This window comes from Ursus arctos, unplaced genomic scaffold (assembly GCF_023065955.2).
Source record: "Ursus arctos isolate Adak ecotype North America unplaced genomic scaffold, UrsArc2.0 scaffold_4, whole genome shotgun sequence".
Classification (NCBI taxonomy): Eukaryota; Metazoa; Chordata; class Mammalia; order Carnivora; family Ursidae; genus Ursus; species Ursus arctos.
Genome location: NW_026623056.1, coordinates 73,204,974 through 73,227,494, shown reverse-complemented (window position 1 = coordinate 73,227,494; position 22,521 = coordinate 73,204,974). Strand labels below are relative to the sequence as shown.

Here is a 22,521-nt window from a genome sequence, read left to right as displayed (position 1 = left end):
ACTGAGATCCCAGGGATGCAGGTCACACAACTAATTAGCACCAATCCTAGCACTGGTATAGTAACCTAATATTGCCTATATGACCTAGTCTGCCTTACTGTGTTTTGGAAATATCGACAGAGCTCATGTCTCATGAGCTCCACTTTTCTGAGTACTTACAGCAGTGATTTAGTAATAATTCTATGATATGTCAAATAAGCTTTTAAATATTTACAAAATGCAAAGGAAAAAAACCCCTATATTAAGTTTTATTAAGAGAATATGATTCCTACTACTTTTTTAGCACAGTGAGAAGAGGCTGGAAGTATTCTATGAACTTCCCTTCCAAACTGGTTGGGCAACTCTAATATAAATCATGTTTTGGCACCCTTAAACTTTGCTCATGTAGGTCCACATTAAAGAAAAGGAAAAAAATAATAAAGTAAATTTTTGATTAAAATACATATTTTGAATTACAAAATATAAACAAACATGTTGAAAGTTTGAGAAATATTTATAATTTGCTACAAATGCTGTTGACTTGGCAAAAATTTATATATACTAATACATAACATATTAATATATATATAATGGGAAAACAGCAGAAAACAGGACTAGGAAAAAAAGCTAAATAAGTTATTAGCATCACTTCTTCCTCTGTGTGTCCTAAATAATATCATGGCTTTTTTTGTCTCTCTGTTTTTTTTTAAGATGTATGATGGCAATAAAACAACTTTCTTAGAAGTTCTCTAACTTTAGCAAATGAAATCTGCAATTTGTGAAATAATTATTTAATATCCTTCATATTTTTTGTAATTGTTTAATTGGCCTTTCCATGAATTTCTTAACAAGAACACTTATGAATATGTAAAATAATATGGATTATTTGTGTCTGTTCTTGAAGCAATTTTTGCTTTCTAAAGACATTATCAGTAAGAGATACATCTTATTCACAGTTATCATTACATTCTATCAATGTTAATGTGCTAGAAATTCTCCAATAGAAATGTTGTGTCATTAAGAGCATCTTACACACTCCCACTATGATAGTTATGCCCGCTTGAACATCAGAGAATCTCCAACATTGATGATTCCTGAATATTTATTGAAAATAATATTAAATTTCTTTCTTTTTATGAACATATATGTGAAATTATTCTAAAATCCCATTCAGTGATGTAAGATGGATCGTGCATTTACATTACCCTCATATTCCCCAAATCTCACATCTCTTTGTCATAATTCTCACTTACAGACAACAAGCGTTATTCTGATAAAATATGAATGTTGATATATTCAATCATTTTAAAAACACTATTTCATATCTTATGAGGATGTAAAATAATTCAACAAAATAACTACACAGGTGAAACAGAGGACCATTAATATTATAAATAAATAGATAAAACTCTAAGGAGATACTAACCAATTACTGATAACTAATGCAATTCAATTTATATTGCGTTCGGGTTAAACACTACAAAAGAGAAAATCACAATTTTCAGAAAAGCAGTATCAAAACCACTAAATATATAGCACTGTGCAATGTCCTATAACATCCACTAGATGTCTCTAATAACTGACTTTGAATGGCTGCCTTCGTTCTAGGGCTATGCGTCAAACACCGAATCTTGAACTACAGAGGTATTTTGAGGATCCTATCAAAATTCATATTTTTCAAAGCAGAAAAAAGTTGTTTTAATAAACATACAAAAGGAAAATAACTTACATTCAATATCAAGGTACATGCTCTTTTGGTGCCCTCCAATCCTACTTGCAGCTTCACAGTCATATCTCCCTGAATCTGACAACTTCACATCTTTAATACGCAGTGACGAGCTTCCATACTGCCCTTTGACTTCGATACGGCCGTCTGGGCTCTGTTTACATCGATTCAGGAAAAAGAAAGATTTTACGCTTGTTTTGTACGAAATGATGACCAAACATAGGGTGTTTATCACATATATAATAAATGAAAATAGTCTTACCTGCATTACGTTTTTTTTGAAAGCAATGTTTCTGTATTTATGACTTACTGTTTTTGGCTTTTCCATTTTACCTGCCCACTTGCTCACAGGGACACTAACATGTAGTAAAAACTTCAACACATGTTTTATCAACCTCTTTTATTTAGTGCACTCTGTGCTTTTCAAAAACCTTGCATGTTCTTCCAGGAAGCGCTTTGTGGGCTTCCAATTATGTTCCTTGCAAACACAACAGAACAACAATGCCTATTCAATTCTGGCTGAAACCCACCAGAAAATGGTATTCCTCCTTCACTTTAGTTTCCTATTTCACCATGTAAAGACAATGTATCAAGATGTATGAAAATTAAAGGCTTTAAGAAGAATTTATAGTTATTTTTGAATGAATGAAACAGCACTGCTTATAAGCCTATTTAGTACATTACCCATTAACAGATAAATTATTAAAAACAGCACTATATAAGTCATTCTTAGAAAGTCAATGGAAACAACATGGAAAAGATTAATCACATACTCCATGAATATTGATGCAAATCAAGGAATTGCTTGTAATCCAATAGACTATAGATTACACTTCAAATAAGAATTCTTGTGTGCAACCTAATTGGTAAACCTACAATTGTTTTCTTAAATCACTTAAATACCTTTATAGCACACATTTTTAAAGAGACAGTTTATTTACTGAATTTTACTTTGTGCAATCTGGAAATGTAGTGAGATTTGGCATTTTATAATTCATTTGCAACATGTACTTTACTATTATTGAATTATGTTCAATATTTGAGGTTTTTGTGCCACAATAACAACTGCCTGCCACACATTTATTTTGAAATATTTAAGTTATTATGTAATAATATAATGGTTGTTTGATTTTCTATATAACTGAAATTCAAATAAATTTCAATACCTGTATTTTGTATTATTAAAACTTGTTTATTTTCTTTTATTAATATCGACAGACTACTTTAAAGCTCTTTTTCAAACATGAAGTTGATTGGGCACAATATGATCACTTTTTTGCTTTTGAGTTTTATACAGGCATGCAATTACTATACAACCATATCAATCACTCATAATTCATTGACTATCATTATTGTAAAAATGTTCTTCAAAAACAAAGAAACGAAAACATGCTGGGAATGCATTATGCAACCCAGATCAGGCCAAAAATATGTTCCCCAACTCTCAAGTATTGCTAAAAAATAGCAAAGGTGAGGCTTTCAAGCAGAAGGCATTCTCTTCTGCCAATATTTAAGATGTTTGGCTGCCAACCCAACTACTTACTTGAGAGGAAAGAAAAAAATGCAGAAACTCACATAAGTTAAAATTAGAATGAGTAAACTCAAAAGCAGAATGGCCAATGTGTTATACAAAGTAACTACTTTTTGATAACTAAAGGGGTATTAGTTCCTTATCTTGATGCACCTCTATCATTGGACCCTACTTGAGCTACCCCTCCTTCGTTAAGTGCAGACTTTCCTAGGCTTCCAGGAAACCCACACTCTCCTGTGTTTTCTCCCAGTGTCACTTTTCTGACTACATTTTAGTCTGGGTTGCAGCTTCCTCTCTCCCTGGGGGCCCTGGTTTCTGTCCTGGACGTAACCAATGCACTGTGTTTAGACACTCTCATTCCCTCCCATATTAGCAGTTGCGATCTCTAGTCACTTTCTCCAGGCTGGATTCTGGAGAGCTATGGAACCAGATATGCCTCTTTCAGGGCATGCACATTTGAGATGTTTCTCAAACCACCATGTGCAGATCTGAACATATCACTCCCTCACCCAGCATAATCTGCTCTACTCCTGCGATTTTCCCTTCCATGAATGGTATGAATTGTTTCTCATGCCCCACGCTAGACCATGTCTTCAGTCTTGAATCAATTTCTGAACCTTTTTATTTTTAATTTTAATGATGATAAATGTCAGTTTATCGTCTTGTTCAACATTATCACTTTCGATGGTTAGCAGCTGTGTTTCCATGGACTTATCTGCTCTCTGCTTCACCTATTTGTAGTCTTAGTCGTGCCGCTGATTTGGAAGAACACCGATGGGCATCTCTGGATTTCAGAGAGAACAATCACACTCAAAGTGAATGTGACCGGAAAAGATTCCCTGACTCTGCAAAAGCCATCAGCATTATGTTATTTCCTACGTTTCTCTAGCAAAGTCTCATTGCAGATGCAGAAATTATTTTTTGTGTAGCTAAGAATGATTTTTTAGAAAGCAAACTTCTAATTCTCATAACAACTTCATGAAGGTTTCGTATCCCTTGTGCTCTATAATCATGAATAACATTGTATTGACGTCCGAATAAACTCCCAATGACTCAGCCTGACATTTAAGGACTTCCATGTGACATCCTCTTTCTGTCTAAGACATCTTTTTTCTGTCTAAGCACACTTTACAATTTGGATACCGTTAATTTGGCTTCCAATTAATCTGAATTACTGTCATTTCCATAAGCACCCTCCACAGCCCTGTCTCAACCTTTCCCCCTTTACCTCTTCTATATTTACATGGCAGGATTCTCTCATTATTCCTTTAATTTCTTGGGAAAATATCAATTTATATTCAAAAAAATTGACTATTGTATATCATTATTAAATGCACCACTTTGAACTCTGCTTTGCTTAGGACACACTACTTTTTCTAATCTTATTGGAACTTCAGAATTCATCCTGTAGGGTAATATTATACTTGAACAAATGTGAGAACATTTTTATTTTTATGGTACTTTATGTTAAAGTCACCTGGACTAGTACCAAGGACAGAACCATTATATTCTAATACCTTTAAAGCAAATTAAGTTATAGTGAAATTTAGATGTAGTTGAGTAAAGGAAATGTATTCTTCCAGCTATTATTTTCTATGAGTTATAAACTTGCATTTAGTATCTTTATTAATGGGATAAAATACCTTATTAATGATACAAAACAAATTCTTCATTTTTCTATTAAGAAAAAAATTATTCTTTCACAGAATTGAAAGGCAAATATACCTGCTTTGAAAACAAATAGGTCCTCACGTTGCTACCTGTTGTAAATGATATGGTATTTGACTTAGGAAAATCTACTGGTGTCTGTAAAATTAGTATGGTATTAGTAAAGATGTTAGAATTGAGAAGTTATTTTCAATGTATCTGGAATTATTAACAGAAATTCTGGAAGAACAGAATTTCTTTGGGAAGGTGTGTGATTCCCTGGGAGATCATAAGTCATTTTCAGACTTGACATTGGCTCTATAATAATTACAATATTCATTTGTCTCAAATACATACACTAGAAGACCAAAGTCATTCCTTCTCATATCTGACATTTCAAAGGACATCTTTCTCTTTGTGCTACAAAAAGGCATTACACATCTCTGAAAGAAAATTAATTTATATCTTGGCTTTGATTCACCACCTACCAAAGATTCATTTAAGACATCTGATATTTGATTGAGACAGGTTAATGGGCATATTAGCTGTCCATCTAGTATTTTCAGGTTCTATCACTGCATTAAGTAAGTTGATTAGAAAGAAAAGTGCCTGACTATACATTATTATTCCAATCCTTGTAGAAAGGCACTCTTTGAAATTTGATTTAATGTTATATTCTTTGCCTTTCCAGAAGGTCAGTTTAAGAACTGCTTATTTGAATAGTATTTCAACATTTTTATAAAATGGTTATTTATAGAGTTTACTGAAAAAATGGTTGTTTATACAGTTTACTGTCCTTTCAAGAATCACTTGATGAAATATCTATATAATTATCTCCTGGAGTTTAGCTCCAACACAAATATTTTGTTGTCAATTTTAATTGTTGGACGTTTGAAATTATACAATGTATCACGCTTATAGGTTGTTTTGTGACCTTACCCGACAAGACATTTATTGCCAACTTTAGAACCCAATTGTAGTACATAACAAATTTGAGGTGACAGTATTCCTCATCTTTCTTTTTCATACTGATGTCATTGACCTCTTTGGCCTTTTGGGAGATTGGTGAATCATGTCACTTAGTTACTCAGCAATTGTTTTCTTGTGCAATTATTCTACAAGAAGCACTCAGGCACTGGGGATACATGTTGAGCAAAACTGAACAATTTTTACCCTTTGGTTAATTAAAGTTTAGCAGATATTAATTTTAAAAAATAATACAAATAAATTGAAAAGTACCATGTAGGAATAGCAAAGTTTCATCTTGGGAGTGAGTCAATGGAGGAGTGGAGTAGAGTTAGAGGAATGTTCCCTGATAAATTGAAGTGTGGATTATGAACTGAAAATAGTGAATGAGGAACAGTTTTGTAGAGAGAATTCCAAGTCTGGGCCCCCAGAAGGCATAAGAAGGAACTGAAAGAAGCCAGCAGGCACAGAGAGGAGAGGAAGGGCACATGGGATCTCCTGACGTTGGACAGGTAAACAGAGACAGCATGCCGAACCCCAGACAAATACAGACATCCAGAAAATGTGCATCCCCTTATTATACATTCTGTTTGCCTTTTCCTAATGACATTATATCTTTATCGACTGTAAATTAAATGCAACTTCAAATACTTAGAAGTAATGTCAAAGCATAACTGCTAATTACATAAACAAGGAAATACTTTCCAAAGGTTACTGGCATTAATTTACCCAAACTAACCTCTCAAAAATGTGTTAACATTGTGTTAAGTTGAATAATTTCTGTGAAGAATTTTAAACAGAAAGAGTCTCTTCCTTCCTTATAAGAACCTGTACTTACTCTTAGCATTAATTTCCCTTTCCTCTGAGCTTGCTCCCAGCTTCTTAATTTTCTTGCTATTTGATTTTCCTAAGCTGAATTTTACAATTACCCTTCTTCCTAGCATTGCAAAATCATGTAAGGAAGAGTAATATGTACAATGTAAGTTCTTAACTTACATAATTTTTCCCTACGTTCTAGTGCCCCCTTCTCTTTGTATATAGTGTCGATAATTTATTCAACAAATAGGAATTGAATATAACACTGAGAGCAGGTAACAATGGTAATTAGACACTGTTTTAAATGTTATACATTTATCAGTTCACTTAATCCTAAATAATCCTAGTAATACTACTATAAGATTTGGACTAATATTATCCCCACTTTAAAAATGAGGAAATTGAGGAACAGAAATATTAAACACCCAGCTTCCACACAGCTTACAAACAAAAGCACCAGATGTCAAGGCTGTCTGGCCCTGGAGTTCACATTCAGAATTACTTTCCCTCTGTGGCCCATCACCTCAGCCGTTAACTGTGCGGTTGAACTACATTAACCAAAGCTATGTGATACACATTATGTTGGTTTCTGAGGACAGAAAAATGGATCAGAAAGGCAAAGCCTTTAGTCTCATAGGTCAAGGGCTTAGAGGAAAGAGATGACAAATCATAATATACGCTGGTATAGATGAAGTTTGGGAAGCACACGTAAGACAGTCTACCGAGGTGGGGGACAATGTCTTGTAGGTAACTCTGTCTAAACTGAGACCTGAAGGGTAAGTAATAATGATGAGCCAGGCACCAGACCAGCTACATAATTTGCAGGACCTACTCCAAAATGAAATGTAAGGTCTCTTGTCCAAAACATATTGTGAATTTCAAGGCAACCACAGTAATAGATTGAAGTAAACACAGGGCCCTTCTGAGTATCAGGCTCTATGTAACTGCATGTGTTACATTCATGAAGTTGGCTCTGCTCAAGCAAAAAGGAAAGAAAAGAAGGAAGGAAATGGGAACTACATAGGCCTAAACCAGAAGGGACAATGGCATATTCAAAAAGATGAAAAAAGCTCAGCAGAACTGGAATATTCAATATAAAGTGGAGGGGTAAGAGATGAAGTGGCTGGAGAGGGACAAGGTTGCTGTAACGAGCCTCAAAAATCAAGGGAAGACCAGTAAGAACATGAAAAGATGCTCAGCACCATTAGCTACCATGAAAGTGTCAATCAAAACCACAATACCATTTCACACCCTCTAGACTGTAATCAAAAAGACAGATAATAGTGTTGGTGAAGCTGTGGGCAAATTGGCACTTTCATGCACTGCTGGTGGGTGAGAATGAAAAATGGAGCAGGTGCTTTGGATAAAAAGTGTGACAGTTATGCAGAATGTTAGACACAGAGTTATTATATGACTCAGCAATTACACTCGCAAGAGAATTAAAGATGTATGTCCACACAAAACCTAATACGTGAATATCCATAATAGCATTATTAATAAAACCAAAAAGTTAAAGCATCACAATGTCCATCTACTAGTGCATGCATAAATAGAAAGTGATATATTCATACAATGGAATATTATATGGTAATAAAAAGAAATTAAGTACTTATACAGGCTACAATACGGATGAACCTTGAAAACATTAGCTTAAGAGAAAAAAGCTAGTAACAAAGAATACAGATTGACTGCTTCCATTTATATGAAGTTTCCAGAGTAGACAAATCTAGGGATACAGAAGTGTATCAGTGGTTGCCTAGGGCTCACAAGTGGTGTGAGGAGATTGGGAGTGATGGCCAAGAAGGGAGGAATTTCTTTATGAGATGATGAAAATACTCCAAAATTGATTTTGTGGATGATTGCACAACTCTGGAAATATACTAAAATGCATTTAATTGTACATTTTCATGAGTGAATTGCATCCTATATGAATTATTTATAAATAAAACTGTTAAAAATGAAAGACAAGTAAGGAATTTAGGTGTTCTAGAAGCAACTGGAAAAGGATATGAAACACGGTAGGCCTACAAGGCAAATGCATATGCTCTTTGAAAAGCTCATTCATGCTGTGGGGTGGAGACAAGTCAAGAGGAGGATGGGAGGCCCATGGGAAGCATACTGCACTGATAAAGTGCTGGGGAAAGATAGTGGTAGTGGAGATGGAGAGAAGTGAATGCATTTTAGAAATGTTTTGAAGAGGAATCAACAGTATTTAGTAAATGATTGAATGAGAAGTGGTGATGAAAGAAAAGAGGAAAAGAGTATTTCTAGGTTTCTGTCACAAAGCCCCAAATGGGAAATATTCTCTATCATTACTGAACTATCGTATGTCTATAAATTACATATATGTATGCTTATACTCATATTTTAGGATATGTACCCATATTTTAATAACTGGCATACATTTTGTCCCATATTATATATTCACTACTTTAAAACTGATATTTAAAATTGAAATGTTAATAAATGGAATGTTGATATAAAGTGAAAGTATAATAAACTTATCAGAGATTTTAATTTTAAAAAATTATATAAGGGGGGTTCAAACTAAGAATTGTCAAACTGATGGTTTTCAGAATGTGATCTGCTTATTTTATATTAATGCCTGGGTATGCTGCCAACTTTAGCATAACATAGCAGCTAAGACTGCAGAACCAGACTGGAAAGTTTATATCCTGACTGTGTCACCTACAACCTTTGTGACCTGGAGTTAATTGCTTAACTTAGATGTACTTCAGTTTCTCTCTCTGTATAATGGGTATAAGAATGCAACATTCATAGTATTGCTCTGCAGATTAAACAAGTGAATATTTGTGGAGCTTAGGACTTGTTAGTACCTGATAAATAAATTGGCATAAAACATCTGATATCCAGATTTATGAGATAAATATATAAGTCTATACAGGATCCATTTCATTGTGATAGCTAAAGGCATTCTATCTCACAAAGAAATAGTAACTCTCCTATCATCTTTTTACTTACCAGCTCATCACTACTGCTAGACTTTTCTCATAATCTCATGAACTACATCTCAATTATTTATAATATTTTGCCAATGAAAAATATGTAGTATATTCAGTAAAGAACAAAATTTAAATTAGGATGAAAAAACTACTATAGGAGAGCAAAATTCCTACTGATAAATGATAAAACATTTCACACATAGTTAAATTACTGAATAATGGGATTTATATTTTATTACATCCATAATGCTACTAATAAAACTCTAGATATTGAATTTGTCTGTAATTGCCATTACATTTGTGGATGGCTTGCATGTATCCTTGACTTTGCTCTTCATTGGGATGACCTTCCCTGTTCAAAGGCCATGACTTTGGTGTCAGGGGTCACTCTGTAAGTGTTACATTGATATGAACTCTATGATACCATTCAATGGTTTTAAAATTTTAAGATTCCAATGATTATGCATCACCTCCCTCAAATTTATACTAGTCAAAGATATATAAAGTAACCTGACCCCATGTCTGTGATATTATTATTACTTATTATGGTCATTCATTGTGATTGGAGCTCCAAAAAAAGTAAATTTGAATAAGGGGAATGTACTTGACCATAATTCTGGCATAACTGTTGGCTACTTTGCCTGACAAGACACCTATTTTCTTGTTGTGTAGTTGTGTGTGGAATTTTAATCTAAAAGATAACAAAACAAAATATTCAATATCAGGGTTGTTCAGAAAATTCAGAACACATGAATTTAAGTCATAAATATGGGGTGAGAATAGAAAGTCAGGACTTTGAAAATATCACTGATTCAAAATACCAATCTATGTAAAATTCCAGTGTTTTCACCAAGGTTAAGAAACCAAGAAAAATAGGATGGTCACTATCATTTCTGGATTCTCATTTTTTTCTGTGTATCCTTCATAATGGAAAATAAGAAATGTAAGAACAACTGCTTATTAAAAAATCAATAAGAAATAAAGAAGCCAAGAAGATACTCAGATCTAAAAATTATATCCCATATTGAGGTAAAATTTAGTTTCATGTCACACAAGCATGAGAAGACAGAAAAGAGATATGAAAAAATGAGGCATGTTATACTCTAACCCTTCCTAGTCAACATTTATTACAAGATTCTCAGTTGTACTGCAATGACTTCTGTCACATAACTGAACTTAACTTGTAAACATTGATATCATGTTGTCAAATCATACTGCTCTGGCAGTAATGTGAGTAATCACTAATAAGCACAGATTCCATGATTATAAGGCTTTGAAGAATCTGTGGGTCATCTGGTTCCATGTTTTTATAATCCAAAATTTAAAATGTTTTGCTGTTTAGCACAAGGATAGCCCACTGGAAACAGATGAACCACAATATTAAAAATATTAGAATTGGAATGGCATAATATTAATAACTATTAAAGGTGAGCAACAGACATGAGATTTCATTATACTATTCTCTAATCTTTGGCCTTTGTTTTTAATTACATCATACATCTTACCACAGAAAATTTTAAACAGCATTGTCAAGATGGATCTGTTCCTTTAGACAATTTTCTGAACTGTTACAACAGCGTAGAGAAGATCTGAACCCAAAGTCAGGTCTACAGCATGCTGCTTCAACCTACTTAAAAATCCATAAAGTTCTTTAATTGAAAGGAACTGAGATTTCAATGTGATTTATTTTCCCAGAGTTATCACAGTACAAGTTGTCTAATACACAGTATTTAGCCTTTGTTGCTTCTTTCCACATCTGGTTAGAATCATATAAGATTATGCAAGCTCAGTTCTAGGTACACGAGAAATGTTATAATCAGTGAGGTAACCAGTTTAAGAAGTATGGTAATCCAGTTCAAATTGTAAACAAATAAAAGAAGTTTTAAATGCAAGAAGCACAACACTAGGAAATAGTACAATAATATGAAGTGCTTAAAAATACCTGACATATACTATATCTTCAACAAGCACTAACTATAGTCATTTCGCTTTTCCATTGGCATATCTTTATATAAATTAGTGCAAGATATTCTATAATGGAATTTTTTTCCACTTTAGTATGAAGAAACTAAAAATAATTTGGGAACATGTTTTCTTTGCTCTATCTATGGGACTAATAGGGCCCTAAGTCTTCTTTGGTCAATACTTAAAGCAAAAAAAAACTAAAAACTAAAACAAAAATAGGACTACTCAAAGAATATATTAGTCCGTTTTCTGCCTGTATCTATTTGAATAAGTTATATTATTCCTTGATTTCACTAATCTTTTCTTCTATAATATCTAATCTGCTGTTAATCCCATTTTTCTTACTTCAGACATTTTTTGATCTCTAGAATTTTTATTTAATCTGTTTATATCTTTCATGTCTCTCCTTATTATGCTCAAGCTTTCTTTTATACAGGATATACAGTATATGTAAAAAATACATATGTGAATGTTCTTATCTACTAAGATACACAACTATCTTCTATGTCATGAATGGATCTGTTTCTATTGATTGATTTGTTTTTCCTAACTATAGGTTATATTTTTGTGCACCTTGCCTATCTCATAATTTTTGATTGGATGCCAGACATTTTGAGCGCAGTATTTTTCTTTTTTAATATGTTTGGTCTCTTCTCTGAGACACTGTTAAATTCCTTGAAAACAATTTTATTCTTTTTAGAATTTTAAATTTTGTTAAGGAAGTTGGGAACAATCTTTAGTTCAGGACTAATCTGGCCACACTACCTAAGGAACATTGTTCAGTATTCCAGTGGTTCTTTCTTTGAAAGTCTCCTCCCACACATACACTTACTGGTATTCAGCTGAAGAAACTAGGGGAAAATGCTGAAGATCTTTGGACTTCTCTCTGTGTGACTTTCTCTCTTCTCCACAGAGCTCTCTCCTCTCTAATATTACATACTATGAATTCTAGCACCATGGATCACTTAAACTTAGAACACTGTCTCCACAACTAACAGAAACAACCAGACTGTTAATCTCTTTGCTGTAGCCTGGAAATTCTCTCCAGTTATTATGCTTGAGCAATCACAGGACTCACATCATTTGTTTCTCTTCTCTCAGGGATCAATGTGCTGCCCATAATGTCATAAATTGTGTTTGTTGTTGTTGTTGTTGTTTAAAGCCAGAGTGTAAATCAAGCCCCTCTTTATCCATTATAAAAGAGAAGCTCTAACAAGTATTTTATTTTTTTAAAGATTTATTTATTTGAGAGAGTGAGAGAGATCAGGGGGAAGGGCAGAGGGAGAGGGAGACAAGCAGACTCCCCACTAAGTGGGGAGCCCAACATGGGCCTCCATCTAAGGACCCTGAGATCATGACCTGAGCGGAAAAAAAATAGTTGGACCTTAACTGATGAGCCACCCAGGCATCCTAACAAGTATTTTATGTTGCCACTAATTCCACAGTTAACATCAAAAAATGCAACGCATTTACCCTGTAGTGACCACTTTTTGTCATAGATATGAGAATTCTTAGAGTACACAACACATCACTTTCAACAACATCATTTTTATCAGACTGATACCTCCTTGGCCGAGAGGAGCTAAAATGGCAGAGTAGTAGGAGGACCTTAGGCTTGCCTTGTCCTTTGAACACAGCTAGGTAAATATCAAATCATTCTGTATACCCATGAAACTGATCTGAGGGCTGAGAGAACAAATTGCACAACTAGACGCAGAGAAGAGGCCACATTGTGGAGGTGCAGGGACATGGTTTGAAGAAATGGGTTGAGGGTGCTGTGGAAGGGAGGGAGCCCTGAACACAGAGAGAGGAGTGACAGAGAGAGAGGAGCACACAGGGGGTTGCACAAGGAAAACACTTCCCCAAAGCCACTGACTGGGAAAATGAGAGAATCTGATTTTTGTGAGTTTTTACCATCAGCCAGGCTCAAAGACTGGAGTTTTAGAGGTATGCAGCATGGCTGGTGTGGAGCCCTAAGGGCGCTGCAGTGCTCCTTTGGAGGAGGGCAGACAGCCCAGGGCAGATGGCTTGATCTGTGGATGTCCTGGGACATACTGGGAGAGATGGTTCCCCACTCTTGGAGCACATCTGGGAGAGGTGGTATTGCCTTTCCAGGGACAAAAGAGCCAGTGACACCATTTCTCTCCCCCACCCTTCAGTAACCAGCAAAGTACCAACACTGGCTGCCTCAACTGCTTACACCAAGTACTGCTCCCTGGGATCTGCAGGTGCTGTTTTTCTTGGACAAGTGTGCTTGAGAACCAGCACAGTGGGCCCATCCCCCAGAAAAGCAGCACAACACTCCTCCCTCCCCACACGCACCATGTCTACTGAACACAGAACTCTGCAAAGCTTTAGCTCTAGTGGAAATAGCATCAATTCTCTTTAATAACAAGCAGATCAGAGCACACCTAGTTAAAACTCACCACACTCTGGCCAAAGTCCAAATACTTCCCACTGCAGGCCAGGAGAAACTGTGCAGAGGACTGACCTGAGGGAAAGAGCAGCTAAAACACAGCAGCAGAGTGCACACAGGACACACCCGAGACACTTACTGAAGTGCCAGGCCCTGGACAGTTTATGACCTCTTCTTAATAAAGCCATTACTCTCAGGAGCAGGAAACATAAAAGCCTTTCCTAACACACAGCAGAAGACAGAGACCTAGACAAAATGCCAAGACAGAGGAATTCACCCCAGAAGAAAGAACAAGAAAAGGTCACAGGCCAAGGATCTAATTGAAACAGATATAAGTAATATGCCTGATCCAGAATTTAAAACAACAATCAAAGAATACTAGCTGGGCTTGAGAAAAGCATAGAGGACAACAGGGAGTCCCTTACCACAGAGATAAAAGATCTAAAAACTAGTAAGGCAGAAATAAAAAATGCTAGAACTAAGTTGTAAAACCAAGTGGATGTAATGACCACAAGCATGGAAGATGTAGAAGAATGAATATGTGATATAGAAGATAAAATTATGGAAAATAGCAAAGCTAAAAAGAGGGAAAGAAAAATATTGGAACATGAATGTAGACTTAGGGAACTCAGCAACTCCATAATGTGTAATAAAATTTGTATCATAGGAATCCCAGAGGAATGAGAAAGGGAAAAGGGAGCAGAAGGTTTATATGAGTAAATTATAGCTGAAAACTTCCCTAATCTGAGGAAGGAAACAGACATCCAAATCCAGGAGGCAAAGAGAACTTCCAGCAAAACTGACAAAAGCAGGCCAACACCAAGACATATTATAGTTAAATTTGCAAAATATAGAGAAAAAGAAAAAATCCTAAAGCAGCAAGAGAAAAGAAGTCCCTAACTTAAGGCAAGACAAATAAGGGTGGCAGCAGACCTCTCTACAGAAACTTGGAGGGCCAGAAGAGAGTGGCATGATATACTGACCATGCTGAATGGGAGAAATATGCAGACAAGAATACTTTATCCAGCAAGGCTGTCATTCAGAATAGAAGGAGAGATAAAAAGTTTCCTAGACAAAAACTAAAGGAGTTCATGACCACAAAACCAGCGCTGTAAGAAATATTAAAGGGGACTCTTTGAGTGTGAAAGAAAGACCAGAAGCAACAAGGACTTGAAAGGAACAGAGAAAATCTTCAGAAACAATGATTTAACAAGTAATACAATGGCACTGTTTATATTTATTAATAATCACTCTGAATATAAATGGACTAAATGCTCCAATCAAAAGACACAGCATGTCAGAATGAATTAAAACAAACAAATAAACAAGATCCATCTATATGTTGCCTACAAGAGACTCATTTTAGACCTAAAGATACCCGCATATTGAACGTGAGGGATGGAGAACATTTATCATGCTAATGGATATCAAGAGAAAGCCGGAGTAGCCTTACTTATATCATACAAACTAGATATTAAACCAAAGACTGTAACAAGAGATAAAGAAGGGCACTATCATAATAAAGGGGTCTAACTAACAAGAAGATCTAACAATTGTAAATGTTTATGCCCCTAACTTGAGAGCACCCAAATATATAAAACAATTAATAACAAACATAATGGAACTCATTGATAATAATACAAAAATAGTAGGGGGCTTTAACACCCCACTTTGAGCCATGTACAGATCATATAGGCAGAATATCAATAAGAAAACCATGGCTTTGAATGACACACTGGACCAGACAGACTTAACAGATATATTCAGAACATGTCCTCCTAAAGCAGCATTCTTTTCAAGTGCACATGGTACACTCTACAGAAAAGATCACATATTGGGTCACAAATCAGGCCTCAACAAATACAAAAATGTTGAGATTATACCATGCATATCTTGCAACCACAACACTATGAATCTTGAAGTCAACCACAGGAAAAAATTTGGACAGTTGAACATAGGGATAAAAAAAAGAGAGAGAGAGACTCTTAACTATAGAGAACAAACTGAGGATTGCTGGAGGAGGGGTAGGTGAGGGGTGGGATAAATGGGTGATAGGTATTAAGGAGGGCACTCACTGTGATGAGCAGTGGGTGTTATCTGTAAGTGATGAATCACTAAATTCTATACCTGAAACTGAGATTACCCTATGTATTAACTAACTGGGATTTAAATAAAAACTTAAAAAACAAGGGAAGAAAAAAATACCTGGTAATGTATGTGTATGTTTTTCCTTCTTTTTTAAAAATCACATCATGCCAAGTATATATTCCAATGTCTACATCATTGGTTATATAAGAAATTTTATATAACTAATGCATATAATTACTATACGTGCCACTAGTATTATAGCAGATATATGCCCTTTTTTGAACACAGAGCTATGCTGAGTGATTAAATACTTTATTTCATGTCTCAGAACCACGCAGTGGGTAGCTGTGTTGCTATCTGACTCATATATAATTAACATAATCATCTTAAATGAAAGCAATGTATATTTATTGGAAAGGCATGAATGTAAAAACCAGAAACTACTCACCATACACCAAAATACCAAAAACCACAATTTCATCAAATCATTACACAGACACAGAAACAACCTACCTCCAAGAAATAGCTAGAAATTAGAACTGTGTATAACAAATATATAAACTTCATTGAGCTGCTTTTGTGTTTGGTTTGGATTTTGCTTGTTTTAAATAAAGTAATCCTCCATAAGGAATAGGGAAGTTAAAAGAAAGACTGCATACACAAACCAAACGTTTTATTATTGTTAGAAGTCTTCAATTAAGGAGAAAGAACTCTTCAGGAAGGATTTAATAGAAGTTAATAAGACAATATTGCAAAGGAGGAAGAGAATTAAAAACATTTGATGGGATAAATGAATCAATACTACAACCCTAAACCATGGAAAAGAGAGGGTACGGTGTGGAATTTGTCAAAAACATTAAGGTAAGATAAAGCATCCTATATTTCTATATTTTATTACTTTTTCTAAAACAATCCTAAAATTATGGATCAGACAGGTCTGTGATGAATCTTTACAGTTCTGTATGTCAATGATTAGATAATGAAAAAATTAAGATTACTGTCATTCAAGGGAAATCTGGTGGAGCTAAAGACCCAGGAAGCAGATATGGTCTGAGAAATTATATTACCTTTGCTACAAGACATAAAATTGATGAGAAACAGCTTTCATCAAGCCTCTAATTGTGTGTTGGAATATGCAGGCATAAGAAGAGGTCAAATAATTATACTACAGGGCAGAGTGTTGTAATTTTATGAGAACGTACTAAAAAAGCATACTATTAGTGAATAAATATGTAAAGTGCTATCTCAAGGTACTGATCAAAACAGCCAGCCAGACATGTTCTTGTAATATACGAAGAGATGGATAAGGCCTCAATAAACCTCCAACATCTCCTTTATAGTACACACGCAGGGAAAGTGTGCAATTTAATGGCTTAGTAGCCTCCTATTTCTATACATACTATGTACGGGATCCCTTAAGTATCACCTTTTGTATCATTTGACTCCAAAGTATATTTTAATTAATGGATAAACAAATTATTAATTCACTAAGCAATCAAAGGATTATATCAATTCATTCAAATTATTGATCGATAGATATGCTACTATAAACTTTAGCATTACATGTCTGTATTATTAAAATTTTGTCCCTCTATCATCACAGCTCCTATGACCCTGATAGATATAGTGAACTTCAGAGTTGAATGCAAATGTCCATAGAGTAAATGAACTCTCATGTTTCAGACATAGATTAAGTTCTTAACTGGCTTTGAATTTTGTAATTGAAAGAACAGTGGTCTGCAATTTATCCTTTGTTTACCTGAAGAACTCATTAATTAACCTAAATATATTCAAAGTTAATACCTGTTAAAAATCAATCATCTATTATATAGACTTAAGTTTGGCAGTCAAGGACTCTCTCAGAAGACTCAAAAGTAACTGGAAACTGCAGTCAGCACATCAAAGATTTGTGACAGTTGTGACATTGTGACTACACTTATGACTTGCTATTTGCAGTTAATGTTCCAGATGGATAAAGTAGACACACCATTGAAAAACTTGCAAAATCCAAGGATCGATGGAGGAATATGAAATCTTACTTGGTTGGGACTAATTGATTTTCATAGTAGGACATAAGGGGAAAAAGGAGATAACAGAAATTGGAAGAGTAGCCTACCATATACAACTGTGGAGGTAACAGAATGAAATTCCAAATGATGTGAGAAATTACTGGAAGCTTTGGAACAAAAGAGTGATATTATCTGGCCTGTTTCAAGTGGAGCAATCTAGCTATTTTAATGAGACTAATGGGAGGCATTGTGGATGCATCGAGACCTCTTAAAAAGTTATTGCAATAATCTAGGCAAGTAATTATGATGGCTTGGACTAGAGCAGTAACAGGTAGGTGTTAAGAAATGATCAAATTTGAATATACTTAAAATTGGGCTAACAGGATTTGAAGAAAAAAAATAATATGTGTGTAGTAACAAACAAGAATCAAAGGTAACGCCAAGAATCAGTCTATATAACTGCAAGGAAAGAGTCACTATTTAATGAGGTGGGATGACTGAGAAAGAAGCAAATATGAAGATAATGTACAGAATTGTACCAGATATTTTCACTTAAAGCTATTTATTTAATATCCGAATGAAGTTGTCTGATATACCTTTGGATATAGAAGACTAAAGTTCAGTGAAGGGGTCCATTGGTTGAGATTTAGAGTTTAATGGATCCAAGTGATAATGAAAGCCATGAGACTAGACGAATAAATCAAGGGACTAAGCATAGAGAAAGGAACTCAAGAATGGGCCCCAAACTGGGGCCTTCCATCACTTAGAGGTCAATTAGAAGGCAAAGACTGATCAAAGGGTACTGCAAGGAGTGAGAAGTGTGGCAAAAGAAAAGCCAGGAGCATACTGCAAGCCAAAGAACATGCTTTAAGCAAAAGAGATAATTTCATTGGCAGAATGAAAATGAGGAGAAGGCAGGAAAAAAGAAATGAGGACTGATAATTTGCCATTAAGTTTAAGAAGATGAAAGTTACTGGTAAACCTGTCAGAGAGCTTCAATGCAGTGATATGATCAAAGTTGGTATTCAGGAAATAACTGGAGAAAGAAAATTAGAGCAAGGTTAAACAACATTTCAAGGGATTTTGCTGTGAATATAGAGGATGGAGAATCAGATGGTATGTAGAGGCCATGAGCTTATCTATCTTTCTATCTATCTATCTATCTATCTATCTATCTATCTATCTATCTATCTGCTATACACACACATATATACACGTGTATGTGTAGTAGGTATGTGTATGTTACAGATATACATATAAAATGTATATGTTATATATAATATATACATGAAAGAAAAATAATATTTTTGAGTGTTGACAAGAATGATAAATAAGGTACTGAATAAAAATATTGCTGAGAATAGGGATCTGAGTTACTGGACTGATATCCACAAAATGTTAGAAAGGGTACTACTAGGATCCACAGAAAAACTCAAACATTTCACTCATGGTAACACATAGGTTCAGTTATGTATGAGTGTAGATGTGGTAGTAGGCATTTTTAAAAATGTTCTTTGTGCATTTTCTTAGTAAAAGAGAAAGCAGATCATCAGCAAAATTTTGGGGATAGAGGAAATTTGCAAATTTGCAAATTTGAGGATGGAGCAAATGCATAAGGTGGTTATATAAAACTGGCCAAGAGAATGGGCCAGGGAAATGTGGGATGAATGGTACCCAACACAAAGAACACACACAACTTTAAAGAGAGACCATTCAGTATGATTACAGGCTTTTCCTCCAGGTAAGCTCAGCTGTCCTAACACGTGTGGAATAGGTGTGGAGATTAATTAAACCATGAGTGGTGGTGTGCCAGAAACACTTCATGAAGTCAAAAAAGATTGAGGAGTACATATGAGGTATATGATGTCTGATAATAACAGACAATGAAATTTAGTACGGGGAATTAAAAGAGGTGAGCAAGATGGGTGGTCTAGGTCAGGGGAAAAAATGGTAGAATCCACAAATATTAGAATTATATTGCTTCTGCATATTTGATAGAGTATAAATACATTTTCCTTATAAGTAGATGCCCTATTAAATATGCATCTAAAAATAATCTGGCATCTGAGAATACGAGATTTAGAAAGCTAGATAGGATCTTTCTGTGGATTACAAAGCAACAGTAATGATGCTGCTCCAAGATGCAGATCATGACAATGCAACATTATAGCCAAGGCTGGTTTACATCTAAAACTTTTTTGCCCCACCCACAACTCCCATCATAAACACAACTGTTCAGTAGATGGCAGAATAGTTATTATTGAAAATCTTTGTTTAATATATCATTTAAATTATTATCTGTTAACCTCTGAGTTAAGCACAATGAAGGCATTGCCGTAACTAAGCTAAGGTGATTTTCATTAAAATGTATTCAATTTTATTCATTAATTATTCTGTAACTAACATTCTTTTACACACCTGTTTCTGTCACATGCTTAAAGTTGACAATGAAATACATTAGATGTATTATTTTTATGCAAGCTGTTTTTAGATGTTTGCTTAAATATTTTCACAGATATGCTGTGTCTATTATATAGTAATTTGAGTTTATTTTTCATACATACTATTTTAAATTATACCCAAACGACTGCATAGCTGTCATGCATTTATATGAATTCACTTCATCTTGTTTCCTGAATTTAGTTAATATTATTCTGAAAATATCGAAGTTACAAATACCAGAAAATACCAGAAAATTTAATTTTAAGTCTGTTAATATTCCCCGACATCTCCATATTTCCTTATAGCTACGTGATTTTATATTTTTTCAGGTATAGGACCAGATTGCTTCATAAGAAGAAATAAGTATCAGTTGAAGTCTATGTAGGATACAGTATTTACAAGAAAAAATATTTTCTGTGACAAAGTCATAGTAAAATCACTTTCAGTATATAAATAACACTTTCCTCCAAAACAATTCCTGTAAAATTGTGAACTACTGTTATATCATCTTACAAACCTAATGATGGTTTCTTTCAAGTAGAAATTCTTATAACACATTTAAAAATAATAATTCATTAATAAATAATGTTTTTTAAAAGAACAATGACATTTTTATTTTTGAAATATTTCACAGAATTTTCTCAAAAGTAGTTTTTAAAAGGATATGTTGAACTTATGACTTGACTTCTTTGATAATTGTTATTCAAGCTGTGGGCTGAAAAAGAAATTTCAGGAAGCTGTAAATGATTGAAAACCCACCTCTCAGCAAGCTCAGTAGCATCCAGGAAGATTTCCAACCTGCCTAATTACACTCTACCACCTACATCAGATGGGGAATAGAAGTATCCATTTTGCCTATTGCCCAGCAGGGACCTATAATATTGCTCTCAGAGCACTAGTATGAAAAAATGCATTAGGAGGACCTTAAAAATGTCATTCAAATACAAAATCCTTCAGAAAAGCCCATTATCTCTACAAAGGGAAAAAAAAAATGCAGGCATTAAAATCTACAGGTGCCAGGAGTATGTTCTTTGGCATTCTTCTCTACAATCAGAAATTGACTTTTTCTTTCCAATGTAAAGATATTACCAAGTAGTCTTAACTTTCCTTATAATTGAGTTGTATGGAAAAGCTTTATAGAAGAAAGAGATTGCAAATACACTGCCTCACTATACTAAGCCATTAGAAAATCATGAACTGAAAATTAGTAAATAATTTTTATTTTTAATTTTAATTTTAATTTTTTTTAAAGATTTTATTTATTTATTTGACAGAGATAGAGACAGCCAGCGAGAGAGGGAACACAAGCATGGGGAGTGGGAGAGGAAGAAGCAGGCTCATAGCGGAGGAGCCTGATGTGGGGCTCGATCCCATAACGCCGGGATCACGCCCTGAGCCAAAGGCAGACGCTTAACTGCTGTGCCACCCAGGCGCCCCAGTAAATAATTTTTAAAAGGGCTTAGCATTGGAATAAAAACTGTATATTAAAATGTGTGATTATCTACTGAATTGATAAAGAGATTTATAGAATAAGGAAATGGTAGAGGTTAATGGGGACTTATTGTATAAACGATGGAACGGTAGCTTTGAAAAATAAGGCAATTTACCTGATGGGAGAGAGCAGGTAAATGACAAATCTAGGAATTGCTATAAAGAATCCATGTTATAACTACAACATAACACTAATTCATTAGACTGTATTTAATATGAACGGGGAATACCAAAACTAACATGGTTAGGAACCCACGGGTTATGCAAATGATTCATTTTATGTATCTTACTCTACCGGTAACTCTCGGAGATCTTCAAAGGCAAGGTCACATCAAATGAAAGGATTTCCTTTCAGACACTGATGATTTTGCAAATTACGCTAGAGAAACTCAAGAGACTGAGCATTCTCTCATTTGAAATTTAATAAGTTCATTGTCTGTAATCCCTGATTCATGGAAAGTCTATGCCTTTTTACAGCTCCC

At 34.6% G+C, this 22,521-nt stretch overlaps 1 protein-coding gene across 2 annotated transcripts in view; it reads right to left on the bottom strand.

Annotated features, from left to right (window-relative positions):
* Window positions 1-22,521, bottom strand: part of NCAM2 (neural cell adhesion molecule 2) — a 496,037-nt gene that overhangs the window by 126,087 nt on the left and 347,429 nt on the right. For both annotated transcript variants that reach the window (XM_044379816.3, XM_057306777.1), the window contains exon 9: window positions 1,709-1,859. In XM_044379816.3, the coding sequence (XP_044235751.2) occupies window positions 1,709-1,859 (151 nt within the window). The remainder of the gene's footprint in view (window positions 1-1,708; window positions 1,860-22,521) is intronic.